This window comes from Oncorhynchus kisutch, linkage group LG3 (genome assembly GCF_002021735.2).
Source record: "Oncorhynchus kisutch isolate 150728-3 linkage group LG3, Okis_V2, whole genome shotgun sequence".
NCBI classification, from domain to species: domain Eukaryota; kingdom Metazoa; phylum Chordata; class Actinopteri; order Salmoniformes; family Salmonidae; genus Oncorhynchus; species Oncorhynchus kisutch.
In genome coordinates, this window is record NC_034176.2 from 39,323,259 (window position 1) to 39,346,257 (window position 22,999).

Here is a 22,999-nt window from a genome sequence, read left to right on the forward strand (position 1 = left end):
GATGAAATAGTTTTTTTCCTCATCAATCTAAACACAATACCCCATCATGGCAAAGCAAAAACAGTTTTGATAATTTTACAAATTCATAAAAACATTTAAAACAGAAAAAAAACGTTTACATAAGTATTCATACCCTTTACTTCAGGCTTGGACAAAGGCTGGCCCCCGGAATCATGCTCAGATTTTGACAAACGTATTTGTTATTCAAATTAAAAGGCCAATGAATACTTGCCTTTGTGTAATGATTTAACTCCCACCGCTTGTGGGACATTTATTTTGAAGGCATGTAAAAATAACTGCACAAGGACGGACGGTGACTTCACGGTCTGACACGTCAGTTAGAAATAGCTAGCTACAAATTGCGCAAAAAATTGCGCAAGAAAAGGAAAGTAGACAATGACCGTAGGGTGTTCCAGCAAGAGTAGACATTGAAATATGTCTTTATTGAGGAATCAGGGAAAGCTGTGTGCTTACTATGCAAAGAGAGCATCGGTCTTGAAAGACTACAACTTGTCCCGACACTTCCAGACGAAGCATGCAGAGAAATATAGGAGTATATCTTCTGAGCAGAGCGCAAGTGCATCGAAAGAGTTGCTTTCTCAGTTACAAAAGCAGCAAGGACTTTTCACAAAACTGCATTCAGCAAACAACGGAATCGCGAGAGCTAGCTATGTACTGTCCCACAAAATTGCTAAACATAGCAAACCATTCGCTGAGGGCGAATTCATTAAACAATGTTTAATTGACTGCAGCAATACTTTGCCCCGACATGAAACAGCATGTTGAGGTGACACGGCGTGTTGAGGACATCGCAGAGAATATGGAACAACCGTTGAAAGACATGGTAAAGGATTTCACATATTTCTCCTTGGCACTGGATGAGAGCAGTGATGCACATCTGCGTAGTCGATATTCTTACGAGGCATAACCCCAGACTTTGAAGTTACAGAGGAGCTTGCTTCAGTGCAGTCAATGAAGAGCACAACAGGGAAATATTTATTGGAGGTGAATAAGTGCGTGGCAAAGCTGGGACTGAGTTTTGAAAAGTTATGCAGTGTGACCACTGATAGGTGCCCAAACTTGACAGGAAAAAGCCATTGGCCTTTTGAAAAAGATACAAGATCAAGTAGCTGAGCTGAACCCAGATCAGAATATTTGTTTCCTGCGTTGCATTATTCATCAGGAAGTGATCCGTTAATGTGTGCTGAAAATTAGCCATGTTGTGGATACAGTCACTAAAGTTGTAAACTTCATTAGCAAAATCTTTAAATCACAGGCAGTTTGTCTCACTGTTGGAAGAGACTGAGTCGTTCATGCAGATCTCCCCTACCACACAAACGTGAGGTGGCTGAGTTTGGGGAAGGTGCTTAAAAGAGTGGGGGACCTGAAGTCAGAGATTGCTGAGTTTTTGCAATTGAAAGGAAAATATGTGAATTTCCCTCAACTGCAAGATATTATTAGCTCAGGCCTGCTTTACTTAGTACTTTGTTGAAGCACCTTTGGCAGCGATTACAGCTTTGGGTCTTCTTGGGTATGGCGCTACAAGCTTGGCATGCCTGTATTTGTGGGGTTTCTCCCATTCTTCTATGCAGATCCTCTCAAGTGCTGTCAGGTTAGCTGCTCAGCTATTTTCAGGTCTCTCCAGAGATGTTCGATCAGGTTCAAGTCCAGGCTCAGGGACATTCAGATACTTGTCAAGGATGTCTCTGTACTTAGCTCCATTCATCTTTGCCTCGATCCTGACTAGTCTCCCAGTCCCTGCCGCTGAAAAACATCCTCACAGCATGATGCTGCCACCACCATGCTTCACAGTAGGGGTGGTGCCAGGTTTCCTCCAGGCGTGATGCTTGGCATTCAGCCCAAAGAATTCAATCTTATTTTCATCAAACCAGAGAATCTTGTTTCTCATGGTCTGAGAGTCCTTTAGGTGCCTTTTGGCAAACTCCAAGTGGGCAGTCATGTGCCTTTTACTGAAGAGTGGCTTCCGTCTGGCCACTCTAACACTCCACAGAGGAACTCTGGAGCTCAGTCAGAGTGACCATCGGGCTCCTCGTCACCTCCCTGACCAAGGCCCTTCTCCACCGATTGCTCAGTTTGTCTGGGCGGCCAGTTCCAAACTTCTTCCATTTTAAGAATGATGGAGGCCACTGTGTTCTTGGGGACCTTCAGCTGCAAAAAATGTTTTGGTACCCTTCCCTAGATCTGTGCCTAGACACAATCCTGTCTCAAAGCTCTACCGACAATTCCTTCAACCTCTTGGCTTGATTTTTGCTCTTGACATGCATTGGCAACTGTGGGACCTTTTTATATAGACAGGTGTTTCTGCCTTTCCAAATCATGTCCAATCAATTGAATTCACCACAGGTGGACTCCAAGTTGTAGAAACATCTCAATGAGGATCAATGGGAACAGGATTCACCTAAACTCAAATTTGAGTCTCCTAGCAAACGGTCTGAATACTTATGTAAATAAGGTATTTCAGTTTTTTTTTTTTTGTGATACATTTGCAAACATTGTCGTTATGGGGTATTGTATGTAGAGTGATGAGGAGAAAAATGTATTTAATCCATTTTAGAATAAGACTGTAATGTAACAAAATGTGGAAAAAGGTAAGGGGGTCTGAATACTTTCTGAATACCAATGCTTTTCCTGGAACATCATTTCTCAGCGCAACAGTTGTAACAAATCCATGATGCACTCATCAGGGAAGCCTAAGTTAAAGGGATAGTTCACTCAAACATATTTTAGTATTTTGTTAATTTGTCCACTGTTGATATGGTTGCCAACAATGGGGCCATGTCGGAAGTAATGTCTCCAAGATATAGCACTTTCAGTAAACATCTACATGTGAATATGTATTTTCATCACTCTTTTTGGATTTTACCAAAAGTGTTCCATTCCATTTTCAAAAAAGCAACAAAAAAAAGAATTGGTGCTGGTTGTTCTGTGTTTTTTGTTTTGAACATTGAAATAAGCGAGGCAGGTAGGGTCGTGTGAAATATAATATGCATTCTTCTGCCTCTGCCTCCAGAGGGGTGTACTACAAAGTGGGATCAATGAGTTAGCCAGCTAACTTGAATAAATATTCGGAAATCACTTTTTATTTTTTTTAAACTAACTTGATATGGCCATGGTCTAAGTGACCCATCCAAAAGCACATACAATGCCGTCAAAGTATTCAGACCCCTTGACTTAGTCCACATTTTGTTGCCTTACAGCATGAATTATAGATTCATTAAATGCATTTTTGTATCACCCATCTACACACAATAACCCATAATGAGAAAGTGAAAATATGTTTTTAGAAATGTTAGCAAATTTCTAGAAAAGTAAATACAGAACTCTAATTTACATAAGTATTCACACCTGAGCCACTACTTTCTGGGTAAGTCTCTAAGAGCTTTCCACACCTGGATTGTGCAACATTTGCCCATTTTTTTTCTTTTCAAATTTCTTCAAGTGCTTTCAAATTGGTTGTTGATCATTGCTAGACAACCATTTTCATTTCTTGGTAAACTGCTCCAGTGTAGATTTGGCCTTGTTTTTAGGTTATTGTCCTGCTGAAAGGTGAATTCATCCCCCAGTGTGTTCGTCTAGGATTTTGCCTGTGCTTAAACTTCATTCCGTTTCTTTTGTTATCATTAACAATTTCAAGCATTATTTGGGCTTGCCATAACAAAGGGGTTGAATACTGTTTACTTTGTAAAAACATAATTCCATATTGTGTTTGTGTAGGCCAGTGACAAAAACATCTACATTTTTAATCCATTTTAAATTCAGGCTATAACACAACAAAATGTTGAAAAAGTCAAGGAGTATGAATACTTTCTGAAGGCACTAAGTTTAACTTAATGAACCAGAAAATCGATAGTTTTTTCTGGTTGTTTGTTAAAGTTAGCTGGCTAACTCATTGATCCTGCGTTATTATACCCCTTTGATATTGTGGGCTTGACCAATGACACAAAACAAGTCTCAAAATAAACCTGGTGGTGGTGCTCCTGCCTGGCAATCGTTGCCCTCGTCCGTAGCTCCTCTCCCTCTCTCATCCCCTGGGCCTTCATGGTGCAGGCTACCTCCTTTGGTGCAGGCTACCTCCAGTACCAGCGCCATACATGAAGCATGTGGTCATATAATGAGCAGCTGGCTATTAGGCAGGACACTGCAGTGCTGTCTTCTGAAGGGTTGGAATAAGGAGGTGGGCCTCCCACAGAGCTAGCAGGTGGCAGGGATATGCGCCCAGGTATGTAATGTCCTGCGTCATCCTCCAAGGAGGTGTTGAAGCTGCTAGCTGGAGAATCATACCTAATCCTCATGGCTCTCTGTCTTTGCTCTGTGGTCTACAGATGGGAGCAGGGAAGGAGGCTGTTCCAGGGACAAGTGAGACCAGTCTGCCCCCGTAGGACAGGTAGTTGTGTAGTAGGCTTAGGACAGAACATGCTCTTCCGCTGCCCTCTAGAGGAACAAGTGAAAAATCCATGTTTGACACAATGACAAAACATTACCAGCTCTTAAACTACAATTAGTTCTATAAACCTTTTCTGTTGGATTGCCCCTTTAAAAACAATCAGACATGGTAGTTGTAAAGGGTTAAGTTTTCATGTGAGCATCATGTCACTGTCTAGCCTCAGCTCTCACGCTTCGCTCGAATGTGTGGTGAAAGCCTGTGCAGGCTAGCCCCGTTCAGACTCCCCAGGGCTTGCTTGCCTGGCAGTGAAGGATGTGGCAGTCGCAAGTGCTCATGGGTAGGATGCCACTTCAGTCACCACACTCCTCCACCCAGGGCATTCTCACTGAGAGGCTAGCACGTGTTCCTCTCGTCCCACAGCAACACCTGCTTGTCATAGATACAGATACAAGAGTGTTCAAAACATAACCCGCCACCAGAACAGCCTGATTTCGTTGTGCCATGGAGTCTACAAGGTGTCAAGAGTTCCACAAGTTAGCCCATGTTGACTGTATTGCTTCCCACAGTTGTGTCAAGATGACTGGATGTCCGTTGGGTGGTGGACCATTTATTTTTATACACACGGGAAACTGTTGAGTGTGGAAATACCCAGCAGTGTTGCACAAACCGGCACACATATCCAATCCATGTCTCAAGGCTTAGAAATCCTTCTTTAACCTGTTTCCTCCCCTTCATCTACACTGATTGAAGTGGATTTAACAAGTGACATCATTAAGGAGTCATACTGTAGCTTTCACCTGGATTCTTCCGGTCATTCTATGTCATGGAAAGAGCAGGTGTTCTTAATGTTTTGTACACTCAGTGTATAGTTTCCTATAGGAATCCCATAGTGCTTTTTCGTAAGGGAAGTTGCGTTTTGATGAAAGAGCATATTTGTTGCCACCAGCAGCTACCTTTTGAATGAAGACAATAGTATTTAACCACAAGATTGAGATAATTAACTATTTCCCATTTTAGAAATACTGATATGTATTTTGCAATTACAGTAATTAGTACTGCATGTACTTACCATCTTCAGTATAGAGTAGTGTAATTGTTTTATTGTTTAGTTTTTTTGCCTACAAAAATACATTACAGATGGGCTATTGTCAAAATTGTCCCTTAAATTGATAAGACACAAGCACACAAACCTCAGCCATCTGGCTTGATCAAGCACTTCCCAACTCAAGTTCTGCCATTGACCTACCACACTCTGCCTTTTGATGAACTGTGGTTCAGGGTGATAAAATGGCACAATATTCCCTGTTATCCATGGATAAAATGGGTCCACAAGGAAAGATGTCAAAAGATCAGTGAATCAACTGTCATATGATGTGATCTATGTGGGAATGTTGGGGAGAGTGTGTGAGAATCAGAATAGATTATTCCCAAGATTTTAGGTCACCTGTAAATTACACTTATTTTCTTGTTTGTGCCTGCTGCATACAAGCACTTGCATTGGGCAAATGCGTGGGTTTGTCTCTGTTTTTTCCATTTACTATAGTCTCCTTGATGCATTCTTAAGAAGGCCAACATGCATTTTCAAACAGTACAAATAAAGCAGTTAAAGTCCATGCCTGTGCACAGCTGTGTCTTCTTCAATGTGCTGGTGAAACTGAGTATCCAAGATAGAGGTCGACCGATTAATCGGAATGGCCGATTAATTGGGGCCAATTTCAAGTTCTCATAACAATCGGAAATCGGTATTTTTGGGTGCCGATTAAAAAATAAAAAATATTTTTTTTTAGACTCGTCCTATTTCCAGTTGTGATTCCTGGCAATCATGGCTGTTTTTTTTCTATGTAACTCATGTCAAAATAGCTTACATACAGTCCATACCATATGGGTAGCACTAAGGCTTTTTCCAGAAAGTTGTCTTGATTCAGTAAGAAGGCAGCTGGTAGGAAATGCACAAGAGCCTTTCTACTCTAACTCAGTCATCGGAATTTGATACAGAGAGGCAGAGACGACTTCTGACAAATTGAGTGCTTGGTACTAAACTGAAAGGGGAGGTGTAGCTTGATTTGATGTGTGTGTGTGTGTGTTTGCTTTGTGTAGCCTACAGGAGAGGTGCGTGTGGGGGGAGTGGCTATGTTCCCCCTGACACTCCCCAGTGTGTATGTCTGGGCTGAGGAATTGTGTTGTGGTCAGAGCAGACGTACACATTCTCACACACAGGCCGAGTTTGTTGTTGCAGCCAGACAATCTTAAAGAGCCAGTGGGTCTGCCATGGATTTAATGGAGCTGTTCTTTGTCTGCCTTGGTGCTGCAGTCGTAGTCTTTTATGGAGTGAAAATGGTCCGCTTCGCTAAGATGCTTTATCCCAGAGTTTGCTTTCCGCAGCCAGATTCCTTCTTTACATCAATGGGAGAGTGGGCAGGTGAGCTCTCTCTGTGTGTGTGTGGTTGTGTGTGTGTGTGTGTGTGTTTACCCAGAATAAATAACTGACATGCGCTGAAGTTACATTACTGATTATAAGTAACTTATTAGGAAGAAGAATCTGTAAACACGTTTCATGAGGTTTTAAAAAACGAATGATGTAAATTCAGTCTTTGTATGAGCACTACAGGACAAAGTCCTACTTCAGTCCCTGTTCCACTTTGTGGTCTCAACTTGCTTCTAAGGTATTGTACTGAATGTAATGAAATGTGGCAACTTGTGACCCCACTGTGCAAATTATACTGAAGAACAAAGAGTTCTATCTGGAACGGGATTAAAGCCCATTATTAAAACATTTTCCAGATCGTTAAATGTCTGGGAAACACTCGATAAGGTCACTCACAGCTAGGTGGATCAGTAAGGAGGCTTTATAGAATATAGGTGGGTAAATGACGTTTTTTTTTTTTACACCACAGCTATCAATGCCATTTTAATATCACGTTGATGTTATGTTGACACATTATATTATCTGGCGGGGATGAAGTGTGTCATCTGACAGGGTCACCTGGGGAGATTATCGAACTGACTGACATAGAGCCCAGGAAAAGCAAGCATGATGTCTACACACCGTTAAGATACTTTAAACTAAGTGTAAACGGTGTATGGCAGGGGTCTTCAACCTTTTCCTACCCAGGCAAACCGGCGACCCAGGGACCCCCATCATATTATCCGGTGAATGATGATAAGTAATCAATATTTCAAAATGAAATTTGTCAATAGTTTTTCATTATTTTGACCTGCCTACATTAACATTGAAAGAAGTGTAAACTCTAACATACCTTTCTAGCTAATAGGCTAACTCCAAACTAGGGTTGTGACGATTATGGAATTTTAGGTCATTCTTAATTGTCATGTAAATGCACAAAAAAAAAAAAAAAAAAATGGAGCTTGTGATGCATCTTTGAAAGACATACCTAATGAATACAACACAGCTTTGGTGACACCAGTGTCTCAAAAAAATAATGGTTTTGACTGTTTATAGAACTCTTGGAAATGAAGCTTCCCCTTCAACTTTACCAATGTTATATACAAATTAAAAACTGCTATTGGTTAAACCATATCTACTTGAATTTAATGTTGACTCCCCCTTCTCCTAAAATGAATGTATTAAGATGCTTATACAATAATTGTGCCAGGCCTACTCCAAACATGTTCGCTAATTGCAGCTGTTTAGCTGCTTCAACAAAGGTTAGCAATATGTTGGCAAAAATGTAAATCCAAGTCAAGAAAGAGTGCCAGCAGACAGCGTAATTTGCCATGACTGGTACTCACGGGTACTTTTTCAAAGCCTATGTCAGATACTCCAGTGAGTGTAATTTGCTCAATATTAGGAGGTGAAACAAAGTTATCATTAGAAAGAAGATATTCCCCTCTTTTCTACTGTTGGCAGAGAGGAAGAGGCAAAGGGAGAGGTTTCACTCTCGCCAAAATCTGTTCAAAATAAACCCAATGTGTTTTTATAGGCTTATTTTGGAACTAATCTTGTAGTCTGCCTTTCCGCCTTTGGGACAACGACTCTCATTGTTAGGGCGGAGACATAAGCATCTCGCCATTATATTATACTTTTTTTTTTATGTATAAAGTACCAGTCAAAAGTCTGGGCACCTACTCATTCAAGGGGTTTTCTACATTGTAGAATAATAGTGAAGACAAACTATGAAATAACACATGGAATCATGTAGTAGCCCAAAAAATAGTGTAAGACAAATCCAAATATATTTTTACAAATGACAGATTTCCACCAGTCTAATGTCCATTGCTCGTGTCTCTTGGACCAAGCAAGTCTTCTTTTTATTGGTGTCCTTTTTAGTAGTGGTTTCTTTGCAGCAATTCGACCATGAAGGCCTGATTCACCCAGTCTCTGAACAGTTGATATTGTCCTAAAACATTAGGATCACCTTCCTACTATTGAGTTGCACCTCCTTTTGCCCTCAAAACAGCCTCAATTCATTTGGGGCAAGGACTACAAAGTGTCGAAAGCATTCCACAGGGATGCTGGCCCATGTTGACCCCAATGCTTCCCACAGTTGAGTCAAGTTGGCACAAGAAACTGTTGAACGTGGAAAACCCAGCAGCGTTGCCGTTCTTGACACACTCAAACCAAAAAAAATAGTATTTAGTCAGCCACCAATTGTGCAAGTTCTCCCACTTAAAAAGATGAGGCCTGTAATTTTCATCATAGGTACACTTCAACTATGACAGACAAAATTAGAGAAAAAAATACAGAAAATCACATTGTAGGATTTTTAATGAATTTATTGCAAATTATGGCGGAAAATATGTATTTGGTCACCTACAAACAAGCAAGATTTCTGGCTCTCACAGACATTCTTTAAGAGGCTCCTCTGTCTTCCACTCGTTACCTGTATTAATGGCACCTGTTTGAACTTGTTATCAGTATAAAAGACACCTGTCCACAAACAAAATTGTAGACCTGCACCAGGCTGGGAAGACTGAATCTGCAATAGGTAAGCAGCTTGGTTTGAAGAAATCAACTGTGGGAGCAATTATTAGGAAATGGAAGACATACAAGACCACTGATAATCTCCCTCGATCTGGGGCTCCACGCAAGATCTCACCCCGTGGGGTCAAAATGATCACAAGAACGGTGAGCAAAAATCCCAGAACCACACGGGGGGACCTAGTGAATGACCTGCAGAGAGCTGGGACCAAAGTAACAAAGCCTACCATCAGTAACACACTACGCCGCCAGGGACTCAAATCCTGCAGTGCCAGACGTGTCCCCCTGCTTAAGCCAGTACATGTCCGGGCCCGTCTGAAGTTTGCTAGAGAGCATTTGGATGATCCAGAAGAAGATTGGGAGAATGTCAGATGGTCAGATGAAACCAAAATATACCTTTTTGGTAAAAACTCAAATCGTCGTGTTTGGAGGACAAAGAATGCTGAGTTGCATCCAAAGAACACCATACCTACTGTGAAGCATGGGGGTGGAAACATGCTTTGGGGCTGTTTTTCTGCAAAGGGACCAGGATGACTGATCCGTGTAAAGGAAAGAATGAATGGGGCCATGTATCGTGAGATTTTGAGTGAAAACCTCCTTCCATCAGCAAGGGCATTGAAGATGAAACATGGCTGGGTCTTTCAGCAAGACAATGATCCCAAACACACCTCCCGGGCAACGAAGGAGTGGCTCCGTAAGAAGCATTTCAAGGTCCTGGAGTGGCCTAGCCAGTCTCCAGATCTCAACCCCATAGAAAATCTTTGGAGGGAGTTGAAAGTCTGTGTTGCCCAGCAACAGCCCCAAAACATCACTGCTCTAGAGGAGATCTGCATGGAGGAATTGGCCAAAATCCCAGCAACAGTGTGTGTGAACCTTGTGAAGACAGAAAACCTTTTACAGAAAACGTTTGACCTCTGTCATTGCCAACAAAGGGTATATAACACAGTATTGAGATAAACTTTTGTTATTGACCAAGTACTTATTTTCCACCATAATTTGCAAATAAATTCATAAAAAATCCTACAATGTATTTTTTTCCTTCTCATTTTGTCTGTCATGGTTGAAGTGAACCTATGATGAAAATTACAGGTCTCTCTCATCTTTTTTAAGTTGGAGAACTTGAACAATTGGTGGCTGACTAAATACTTTTTTGCCCCACTGTACTGCCATATCCCAGTCAAAGGCAGTGAAATCTTTTGTCTTGCCCATTCACCCTCTGAATGGTACACATACACAAACAATATCTAATTGTCTTATTTAACCTGTCTAGGACTGGGATTCCACTAGCGGAAATACAAATCAACAGAAATCTCATGAATCAAATTTCTCAAACATACAAGTATTAGGCACAATTTTAAAGATAAAATTCCCGTTAATCCAGCCACAGTGTCTGATTTAAAAAATGCTTTACAGCGAAAGCTCCACAAACAATTATGTTAGGTCACCACCAACTCACAGAAAAACACAGCCATTTTTCCAGCCAAAGAGAGGAGTCACAAAAAGCACAAATAGAGATAAAATGAATCACTAACCTTTGATCTTCATCAGATGACACTCATAGGACTTCATGTTACACAATACTTGTATGTTTTGTTCGGTAAAGTTCATATTTATATCCAAAAATCTTATTTTACATTTGCATGTTATGTTCAGTAGTTCCAAAACATGCAGAGGGCCACATGAATTTACAGAAATACTCATTATAAATGTTGATGAAAATACATTTGTTATACATGGAAATATAGATAAACTTCTCCTTAATGCAACCGCTGTGTCAGATTTCAAAACAACTTTATGGAAAAAGCATAATCTGAGTACAGTGCTCAGAGCCCAAAACAGCCAAAATAAATATCCGCCATGTTGCGCAGTCAACATTAGTCATAAATAGCTTAAATATTCACCTACCTGTGATGAGCTTCATCAGAATGCACTCCCAGGAATCCCAGTTCCACAATAAAAGTTTGATTTGTTTGATAATGTCCATCATTTATGTCCAAATGGCTTATTTTGTTAGGGCGTTAGGTAAACAAATCCAAACGCGTTCAGGTCCAGTCGGACGAAAAGTTCAAAAAGTTATATTACAGGTCAAAGAAACTTGTCAAACTAAGTATAGAATCAATCTTTAGGATGTTTTTATTATAAATGTTCAATAATGTTCCAACCGTAGAATTCCATTGTCTGTAGAAAAGCAATGGAATGAGAGATACCTCATGTGAACGAGCAACTGAAAACGAGGCTGCTGCCAGATCCCTTAGTCAAACAGCTCTCATTCGCTCCCACCTCACAGTAGAAGCCTAAAACAACGTTCTAAAGACGGTTGACATCTAGTGGAAGCCTTAGGAAGTGCAAAATAACCCATATCCCACTGTGAATTCGATAGGGGCTGAGTTCAAAAACTACAAACCTCAGATTTCCCACTTCCTGTTTGGATTTTTTCTCAGGTTTTTGCCTGCCATATGAGTTCTGCTATACTCACAGGCATCATTCAAACAGTTTTAGAAGCTTCAGAGTGTTTTCTATCCAATATAATAATAATATGCATATATTAGCATCTGGGACTGAGTAGGAGGCAGTTTACTCTGGGCACGCTATTCATCCAAAAGTGAAAATGCTGCCCCCTATCCCAAATAAGTTAACATGTCTTCTCTCCTTCATCTACACTGGCTGAAGTGGATTTAACAGGTGATATCAATAAGGGATCATAGCTTTCACCTGGATTCACCTGGTCAGTCTATGTCTTGGGAAGAGCATGTTCCTAATGTTTTGTACACTCAGTGTATATTTTCGAACACCCCCTGCAGGACCCCCGGTTGAATACCCATGGTGTATTAGTATTGTCCTTTCCTATCACATGTAATTATATACTGTATACCCTATATCCCTCCAATTCAAATCTGGACCTCGAAACCAGTTCGACTGCTTTTTGTCATTCTTCCCCTCCAAGGGATGGATCGAAATTTACAGAATGGTTACCTAGAGGAAAATGGGGGCGGGTTAGTAGGCTACATATCAAGTGTGCCCGATGCCACCCCTCATCTCTTATTCTCCACTGGGTGAGCAATATCAATTGTGCCTATAGGCTATGTAGGGAGGTCTCAATCAAATGACCCATACCCTATAGGCTATGTAGGGCATGCATGGAGAAGCACAGAGCAGTTATATTTCTAATATAGCTGCTGGAATAGTGTAAATAAAACTAGGCTGGATATTCCAACCCTGAGCCCCGGCCTGCTCTGCTCTTGCTGATCCCAAACTTTTTTGTGTGCTGGCTAACTAATGTCTGTGCTGTGTAGGCCTACGGTGGCCGTTCTGGAGGAAAGGCAACGGTTTCTTCTGGAAATAATTTGGCATTAGGCCTACTGTAGTCCAAATAGTCTTGCGCGCGGACTAGCCTATATAGGCTAGTCCGCGAAGATGAGGAGGAGGACCGGAGGTCAACTTTGATAGCTTGCTACTACTATAATTTATTTTATTAAAAACAATGTTTCTTGCCCATGATGTATTTATCAGAGTTATTGACCTCACAATAAACCAGATTCAAGTAACTTACATTGTGCTGCTGAATCTTGAAGCAGCAGCCGCGGCACAATCAATCGGAAATGGACAGCTCATGGTGCTGAATGAAAGTAGGCAAATTCAAGTATGCATAATTCATTTAAACCATCTTCATTTTAATTAGACCTTACTAACAACAACAGGCATTTATGTTGGAGCCAATTTCTTCCTATTTAAAAAAACATGAGGTAGGCCTATGTGTTTGACAGATGAAATTAGGGCTGTTAAGTTAAAACCAAGACTCGAATTCAAATAACATTTTATTTGAATTCGAGTCTTGGTTTTAACTTAACAGCCCTAATGCTGTGAAATGCCGTGAAATGCTTACTTACAAGACCTTAACCAACAATGCAGTTCAAGAAATAGATTTAAGAAAATATTTACTAAATAAACTAAATTGAGAAAAAACATTTACAAAATAAAAAAGTAACAACAAAATGACACAACAACGAGGCTAAATATAGGGGGTACCGGTACAGAGTCAATGTGCGGGGGTATAGGTTAGTCCAGGTCATTTGTAAAGTGACTATGCATACATAATAAACAGTGAGTAGCAGCGGTGTTAAAACAAGGGGGGTGGGGGTAAATGTAAATAGTCCAGGTGGCAATTTGATTCATTGTTCAGCAGTCTTATGGCTTGGGAGCCCTTTGGTCCTAGACTTGGCGCTCCGGTACTGCTTGCTGTGCGGTAGCAGAGAGTCTATGCCTTGGGTGACTGGAGTCTTTGACAATTTTTTGGGCCTTCCTCTGACACCGCCTAGAAAATACGTAGATCCTGGATGTCAGGAAGCTTGGCCCAAGTAATGTACTGGGCCATACACACTAGCCTCTGTAGCGCCACACCAGGCGGTGATGCAACCGGTCAGGATGCTATTGATTGTGCAGCTGTCAAACTTTTTGAGGATCTGGGGACCCATGACAAATCTTGAGGGGGCTTGAGAGGGTATGCCATAGGCCTACCATTTTATTAAAGAAAAGGACACAAAGCATAGGCCTACCCCTTGTTAGCTTAAGATTTTGAAGAAAATAAAACCGATCTGATTATATAAAGTGATCTATGACATTGCTCTGGTCCGCAATGCTTTATGCTAGAACCAAGGTAAAATACCTGGGAAAGATGTGACTTATGCATATAGAGATATCATTGTTTTCTTCTTTGACATTCAGAGGATGAGCTACAAACTTCTATAGCCGGGAGACTAAAAGCATACTCAGCTTGGAAGTAAAATAATTCTGTCACCTATCAATCGATTTAAGCTATTCATTTTCTGTACAATGGAAGATGTTTAAACCCAGACAGTTTTTGGGGAAACATTTTCTCGTTAGGTTAAGCAACGGAGAAGAGTAGCCAGCAGTTAAAGCTTACATTTCCCTGAGTAAGTAGGTCTACTCTGTCTGGGGTGGAAAGGTGGCCCTACATTTTTAAAGTACCATGCTCCGATTCCTAAATATGTCTCAGAATGAATTATTTGCCAACAGGGACAGTTTCATTGCAAACAAGACACACTGATTTGGCATTAGAGAAATATGATAAGATGAAGACACAGGCCAATCTCTCTGTCCATTCTTAGCCTGTTATTTCTGTAATTTGTGTGGTATTAAAAACAATTCTGCTAATATGTGAAATTATGCAGAATTGCATGAAATGTTTTTAAAAGGCTATTTTATCTCGGACCTGCAAACACGATGATAGATTCATGCAATGCTTTAACTATAAAGGATATATTTTCACCCCTACTCTTGTCCATGGTGGTCTGTGAACCCGCAACCTAATGACTCGTAGCCCTGTGCTCTAAAAATTCCTGCGTTGCCATGTAAGGCTTACAGGACGAAGAACAGTTTCTAAAACTGCATATCTAAGGCTCTGGTCTGTCCAAGAAGAGAGGGTAAATGGTACGCATGTTCTCTGCTATCCACTATGTTTTAATTATTATTTTGGGTATAGGGGAGGGTCATTTACTTTTTCTCTCCGAGCATTTAGCGAGCGTTTAGATCAAATATATTTTGCTGAAGGGAGGGCCATCCATTATCATTTCAGAGAGGTCTGATTTTCTCCATGTAACCCTTAATATAAATCATGTTCACTCCCTAACACCAGGTGTGTGCAGTTATTTATAGGTAGAACAGAAAACCCCTTTAATACCCCTGCCCGTGTAGCCTACAGTCTGCTGTATCAAATAAAATCACATTTTATAAGTCACATGTGCCGAATACAACAGGTGTAGGTAGACCTTACAGTGAAATGCTTACTTATGAGCCCCTAACCAACAATGCAGTTTTAAAAAAAACGGATAAGAGAGTAATTAAAGAGCAGCAGTAAAATAACAATAGTGAGACTATATACAGAGAGGGGTACCGATACAGAGCCAATGTGCGGGGGCACCGGTGAGTTGAGGTGGTATGTACATGTAGGTAGAGTTATTAAAGTGACTATGCATAGATGACAACTGAGAGTAGTAGTGGTGTAAGGGGGGGGTGCAAATAGTCTGGGTAGCCATTTGACTAGATGTTCAGGAGTCTTATGGCTTGGCGGTAGAAGCTGTTTAGAAGCCTCTTGGACCTAGACTTGGCGTTCTGGTACCGCTTGTCGTACAGTAGCAGAGAGAACAGTTGCCATACCAGGCATGTTGACACACCAGCATGACATTTATACCGAGGTCATCAATGATGGCCAGCCCTCTATGGGAGGCTGAAAGCACAGATAAATGTGAAGCATCCGCTTAGCGTTTCCACTCACTAACAAATATGGTATTGATAGGAAGCCCACTGGCCGGCATTGGGAGAAGATGGAACGAGATGGATTTTGGCTGACATTTTGCACATATTCTCATCAATTAAGGCGAATTTAGTTATTGCACATGGCGCACTTCAGAGTAGGCGTTCCCTAACGGAAATTTGCAGACATATGCTAGAATGTGCCAATAGGATCTCGCTAGCTCGTGCTTGGATCTGCCCACCTTCTTGCTTGTTCTGCCCACTATGACTCATTTGTTCCCATTGGATACAACAGGCTGTGGTCTATCTTGGTTTAGTTATACAAGTCTTTGCTGAAAATCTTGGAGTCACTTTCCTATCAGATCATCTTCTGGGCAACGCAAACAAAACACAGACACGGACACAAACACACACTGAAGGCTACACAAACATACACACAAACACAGACTGAAGGTTAAACAAACACACATCAACTTCCTGTGTTCCTGAGGCAGCAGTCTCCTGGTGTTACTGGGCCGTCTTCTCCTCTGAGCTGAGCTGTTCCGCCTCCCACAGTGCTAGCTAATGCTGTGGTGTTCTCTTTCACCGTGAAGGACCAACAATACCCAGCCTGACGGCCTCCTTTTTCCCAAGCTCCACTTTCATTCCATTCCAATCAAGTACATGGGAAAAAAGCCTTTAGAACAGCATGTTCCGGGTGAATTATTCCTTTCTTTCCCCTTAACTTGGAGGAGTCTTTCCAGCTCATTGGAAATCAAAGGAACATGAGTGTGTTTCTCTTTCCTTTCACAATCAAGCCTTTTTCAGTGTTAGGTTGGAGTGTGTGTAGCCTTCAATGTGTGTGGGTGTGTGTGTGTATTTCGTTGTGTAGTGTCCCATACCGTGTGATTTCTAATTTGACTGTGGGAGGTGTGCTGGTGTGCTTTGCATGTGTTCTTACTTCAACTCTCTGCCCTGAAGCGATGCAGGAGAAGACTAGTGTTAAGAGAAGAATAGACATTCCTAACACTGTACAGTCAGAGGCTAGATAACCACATCTTGCTATTGAGAGAGAAAGAGACACCGGCTAGCTTGGATAGCCCTGAGACCACTCAGCTCCAGCCAAACACCACAGCTTTCAGATGCTGCTGCCTTTGTTATAATAGGGTCACTAACCAATGCTCCCTTCAACACCCCTCCCTTCCCCTCAGAGAAGAACATTCCAGGGCTTTCGTGTTCCATTCGGTTCCATCTCGAAGGTTGTTGTTCTGAACTTCTTTGTTCACTATCCACAGCTACAGCTACAGTGTGTGTCTGTGTGTGTGAAGTTTACCATGCGGTTGGCAGTGGGTGCTGCTGAGGGGAGAACGGCTCATAATAATGGCTGGAACTGAGCAAATGGAATGGCATCAAACACCTGGAAACCATTTCATACCATTCAGTCATTACCACAAGCCCATTCTCCCCAATTTAGGTACAACCAACCTCCTGTGGCAGTTGGATTTTAACAGTGAGGAGGCAACGATGCAGAATTGTTTGTTCTTACCAGGGTGAGGCTAAAACAGCCGGCGAATTGTACAATTACTTACAAAAGAAAAACTGGACTGAGCAACAAGGAACATAAACTGAATTTTAAAAATGGGTTCAAAAGAAAACCCAGGCTCAATCATGCCTGAAAAACCTGTCAGCATACCAACCCATTCCCGGTCATGTCTCTCAAACAAGGAAATTACAGGGTTTAAATAGGGACCCATCATTCATCAGCCAGTGAGAACAAGCCAATTGACATCATGATGAATTGGGACAGTTCATTTGGCATGCCCCGAGTGCCCCGAGTGGGTGGAGTGACCAATGGAATGGCACCAGGCCATGCATTTACCAGGCCATGCATTTACCAGGCACCGGCCTGGTCTCATTTACTAGACGTAACAGTAAAAATAAATTCAGTGCACTCAAATTAGTATGATATGTTAAGCTTGGTATGGTTACATAAAACAGAAGGTTACTTAAGGAAAAAACGAAAGAAGGGTCAGGCGTATAACTTGAACGTCTAGCAACCAAAATGTTGCGTGTTTGAATTTCATCACTGACAACTTTAGAGGAGGCGGGGGGGGGGGATTCTATAAATTTAATCATTTTTTCCCCCCTACCATACCTACCCTGATTGGATAAACTAATGGACAACAATACTTCTACTGCTACTTACAGCTATTTTCTCTCACATCTACGGTACCTGTAGTTAAAAAATTATACATATGTTCCTAATTTCTTATTTCTTCAAGTGCTGGATTTTCACCCACAGCGGCCAATCCACCATTATGATCTTAACTCCAACCCTCTAATGTTCACAGATTCACCCATCTTTCCCAGTATAATGTCATTTTGCTATTTCCATTTGCAATTACAGCCCTCCATTTCACTATGATGTCTTAGGAGGGTCCTGAACCTCCCTATTTGTAGTATTTCTACTAATATTGCTCTAAAAATAAATACTTTACCCAAGAGTATAATAATATTTCCCATTGACGGATCGTGGTTTTTCAGATCCCGTAACAATACAGTCTGCAGGTTGATCTGAACCCTGATATTATGACATAACAACCATGCCTGGACCTGACTCCAAAAGCGAGCCACTGATTGACAGTACCAGAACATATGTTATATTGATTCTGTTTTCTCGCGGCAGAATCATTTTAAAGTAAATTATAGTAAATGTAAATCCGGTACACTCAAATTAGTATGATATGTTACGTTTAGTATGGTTAAATTGCATTCGGAAAGTATTCAGACCCCTTGACTGTTTCCACATTTTGTTACATTACAGCCTTTATTCTAAAATGGATACAGAATTACAAAAATAATCAATCTGCACACTACCACATAATGACAAAGCAAAAACAGGTTTTTAAAAATGTTATTAAAACATTTAAACTGAAAATGACATTTACATAAATATTCAGACCCTTTGCTCAGTACTTAGTTGAAGCACCTTTGGAAGCGATTACAACCTCGGGTCTTCTTGGTTAAGACGCTACAAGCTTGGCACGCCTGTATTTGGGGAGTTTCTCCCGTTTCTACTCTGCAGATCCTCTAAAGCTCTGTCAGGTTGGATGGGGAGTGTCGCTGCACAGCTATTGTAAGGTCTCCAGAGATATTTGATTGGGTTCAAGTCCGGGATCTGGCTGGGTCACTCAAGGACATTCAGAGTATCATGAAACAAGGCGAGACCCAGATGCTGACACAGGAGGCAGATGGTTGGAGTCTTACAATGTTTATTAATCCAAAAGTAGTAGGCAAGAGAATGGTCGTGGACAGGAAAGACCAGATCAGAGTCCAGGAGGTACAGAGTGGCAGACAGGCTTGAGGTCAGGGCAGGCAGAATGGTAAGGCAGGCAGGTACAGAGGCCAGAACAGGCAAGGGTCAAAACTGTGAGGACTAGAAAAAGGAGAAATGCAAAAAGCTGGAGAACGGGAAAACACTAGTTGACTTGGAACATACAAGACTAACTGGCACAGAGAGACAGGAAACACAGGGATAAATACACTGGGGAAAATCAGCAACACCTGGAGGGGGTGGAGCCAATCACAAGGACAAGTGAAAACAGATCAGTGCGTGACACAGAGTCTTGTCCTGAAGCCACTCCTGCTATGTCTTGGTTGTGTGCATAGGGTCGCTGTCCTTTTGGACAGTGAACTTTCGCCCCAGTCTGACTTCAAGCGGATGTCATGTGCCTTTTACTAAGGAGTGGCTTCCGTCTCTACCATAAACACCTGATTGGTGGAGTGTGCAGAGACCGTTGTCCTTCTGGAAGGTTCTCCCATCTCCACAGAAGAACTCTAGAGCTCTGTCAGAGTGACTATCAGGTTCTTGGTCACCTCCCTGACCAAGGCCCTTCTCCCCCAATTGCTCAGTTGGGCCAGGCAGCCAGCTCTAGGAAGAGTTTTGTTGCTTCTAAACTTCTTCCATTTAAGAATGATGGAGGCCACTGTGTTCATGATGTTCAATGCTGCAGAAATGTTTTGGTACCCTTCCCAAGATCTGTGCCTCAACACAATCCTGTCTCGGCACTCTACAGACAATTCCTTCGACCTCATTGCTCTGACATGCACTTTCAACTATGGGACCTTATATAGACAGGTGTGTGCCTTTCCAAATCATGTCCAATCAATTGAATTTACCACAGGTGGACTCCAATCAAGGATGATCAATGGAAACAGGACGCACCTGAGCTCAATTTCAAGTCTCCTAGCAAAGGGTCTGAATACTTATGTAAATAAGTTATTTCTGTTTTATTTGTAGTACATTTGCAATCATTTCTAAAAACTTGTTTCCGATTTGTAATTTTAAAATTAATTTTACCTTTATTTAACTAGGCAAGTCAATTAAGAACAAATTCTTATTTTCAATGACGGCGTAGGAACAGTGGGTTAACTGCCTTGATCAAGGGCTAATTATAATGGGGTATTGTGTGTAGATTGATTTAAAAAAATAGTTTTTAATCAATTTCAGAATAAGGCTGTAACTTAAAAAAATGTGGATAAAGTTGGGACTGGTGTTTTGCGGGTACTAATTAATGAAGCTGCCAGTTGAGGACTTGTGAGGCGCCCGTTTCTTAAACTAGACACTAATGTACTTGTCCTGTTTCTCAGTTGTGCACTGGGGCCAACCCCTCCTCTTTCTACTCTGGTTAAAGCCAGTTTGCACTGTTCTGTGAAGGGAGTATTACTCAACGTTGTACGAGATCTTCAGTTTCTTGGCAATTTCTCACATGTAATAGCCTTAATTTCTCAGAACAAGAATAGACTGACGAGTTTCAGAAGAAAGTTCTTTGTTTCTGGCCATTTCGAGCCTGTAATCGAACCCACAAATGCTGATGCAACTAGTCTAAAGAAGGCCAGTTTTATTTCTTCTTTAATCAGCACAACAGTAGAGGTGGTGGTGGTAGAGGTGGTGGCAGTAGTGCTAGTGGTGGTGGCGGTAGTACTAGAGGTATTGGTTGTATTTTGAGACAGGCTTGAATAAGGTAAGTAGCCAATAGGCAGAGAGTATTATAATTTGTGGGAATAATAATGGTATGTGAATAATAATGTATTATTATGTAGGCCTACATTGAACGCCACACATTGGCTGCTACTGTAGACTGAATGATAGAACAGCAATTTCCATGTTAAAATGTTAAGGGATACATTTTCTCCATTGTTTTTGGTGGTAGGCTACTCGTGAACATCTATATTATGATCAAATAGCCACAGTATCCTACACTGTCTGAAACTGTAACTTAAAACAGGTACAGCCTCGGTGTTCACAGTAAACACCTGCTGGAAATTACACAGAATTGGAGGGAACATTGCCTGAAGCTGTTTGAAACATCTTTGTAGGCCATAAAAACTGGTCAACCTTAGGCTTATTAAAGCCCACAGCCCTTGTAAGACTGGTTGCATGCGGTACTCAAACTGAAAGTTGAGGGTTGCACTTAAGCCACTGAACCAATCCACCCCTCCGTGCCCCTGTCCTTTCTTGAACCTTTGCTTGATTCCCATCCCCTCTGCCAGAACGAAGGCAAGTCTTCTCACGTCCCATGATGTTAAGCCAAATAGGGTTCTTTCCAATTGTTGAATGTGGTTGAGGTCACTTTCATATGTGGAAGAGAAGACTGGCACCCACCCATTTGGCTGAAGCATGGATTTTTCACCTCCTTTTCCTCGTTGCCGTAGTGTTCTTGATGGAATGTTGGGCACCCTGGCAGCACCCTTTAAGATATGCCCATTTTCCATTGACTTCAGTGCATGCTGTGTTGACTCATTGCTTCAGTCTGTTTTCTTCTTGTATGTTCTCATCTGAAAATAAAAACATTGAATTATATTAGTAACTGTAAGGAACTGAACCTTAACCTAAGACCTGACCCTTAATCTAACAAATGGCCCCTAATCCTTACACCTAACCCCTAATCTAACAGATGGCCCTTAACCCTAACTACCCCACACAGAACTGTGTACCTTAAGACTAACCCGTTTCTTTCAAACCACATGACTAACGAACGTTGTATGACATAAAATGCTGTGTAAAGCAACTAAAATACTATAAAGTAACATTAACTGTAAAGCTATCAGTCACTGGTGGAAACATTTACAACTGCAATTAATTATTATCTTTAGCTCTGCTAGCAGCAGATGCTAACTAGCTAGCTTATGCTAACTAGCTAGCTGGCTAGCATTTACTGCCAGTAAGGTTACTAACTAGAAAATTAGCATGAACTACCACTAACTGGGATAGTCATTGTCTAAATGACAGGTAGAAACACATCATAACCATATAGGGGTAACTAGCCCCTAGGGGCCAGTTACCCCCGACAAGGTGGAGGCGAGTTGCCACCAACACACTCATCCAACATATTACTAACTTTACTGAAAAATGATCTAAATGTTTCTCTCTAAACAAGTGGATGATTTATCTTAAGGCGTTCCTACTTGTACATCTAACTAGGCCATCATTGTAAATAAGAATTTGTTCTTAACTGACTTGCCTAGTTAAATAAAGGTTCAATGAAATAAAAATGGAAAAAAAAAAAACATATTGAAGTACACTTGGAGTCAGTGATGATGTGGTGTGTTGTACTTTAGAACTACACATACAACCTCATATATAGAAGACTTCTATATCTGTCGTTTCCATTACACATGTTGCAATTCTTTTTTTTGCGACATTGCTTTTGTCGAATACAACTGGGTCATTGGAAACCTGCCTATGAATTGATTTATCAAGACGACTCCTCCACGCTTGTCTCAAAGCAGAGCGAAATGATCATCTAGGTGACATGACTATTGCTTTAAATTACATTTGGATATGACTTTGGGAGTTTCAGTATAAAACAGCAATTTGATACCTGCCTTCAATTGCATTAGCCTACTTTATTCCAATAGTTTCATCATTCAGCTGATCACAATTTAGGTGGGTTTTCCAGTCTCTGTCACCCGCCTCTTCTGCATTGTTCTCAGCACCAGTTTAAATCAATATACTGTTTTCTAGAAATATGGCTCCTTTTCGGGTTAAAGCTAATTTAATTTCTCTGATATTGGACCGGGCCTGGGCTCGGGTTTCAGTTTACCGGGCTTGGATCAGACTTGGCTCTAACTTTCAGGCCCGATGGGAACAAAACTTCCAAGTGGAGCAGTCCACCCATGCTGTGGTGCATGAAGCCTCTAGTAGTGGGAAATAGTACTGCCTGGATACTTCTATCAGTAGCAATGTGTAAAGATATTTTGCAGTGACATCCTATCCCATCTTGCTCTCTTGCAGTGGTCACTGGTGGGTCAGATGGGATAGGGAAGGCTTACGCCTTTGAGGTAAGTTACCATTGCTGTCTCTGAATGTGACTGTGGCTGTTCATGACATACCACCTGTCCAT

General features: G+C 41.4%; 1 protein-coding gene across 4 annotated transcripts in view; it reads left to right on the forward strand.

Moving 5' to 3' along the window:
• The first annotated feature begins 305 nt into the window (after nucleotides 1-305).
• Nucleotides 306-22,999, forward strand: part of hsd17b3 (hydroxysteroid (17-beta) dehydrogenase 3) — a 32,683-nt gene continuing 9,989 nt past the window's right edge. Inside the window, exons 1-2 of one of the 4 annotated variants that reach the window (XR_004205647.1) lie at nucleotides 306-844; nucleotides 22,891-22,937. Coding sequence is in view for 3 of the 4 variants with exons in the window: in XM_020474717.2 (XP_020330306.1) it covers nucleotides 6,674-6,824; nucleotides 22,891-22,937 (198 nt within the window). In the remaining variant the exon portion in view is untranslated. Of the gene's footprint in view, nucleotides 845-6,551; nucleotides 6,825-22,890; nucleotides 22,938-22,999 lie in introns of those variants that run through there. The other 3 variants (XM_020474717.2, XM_020474703.2, XM_020474721.2) reach the window with 3 other exon arrangements.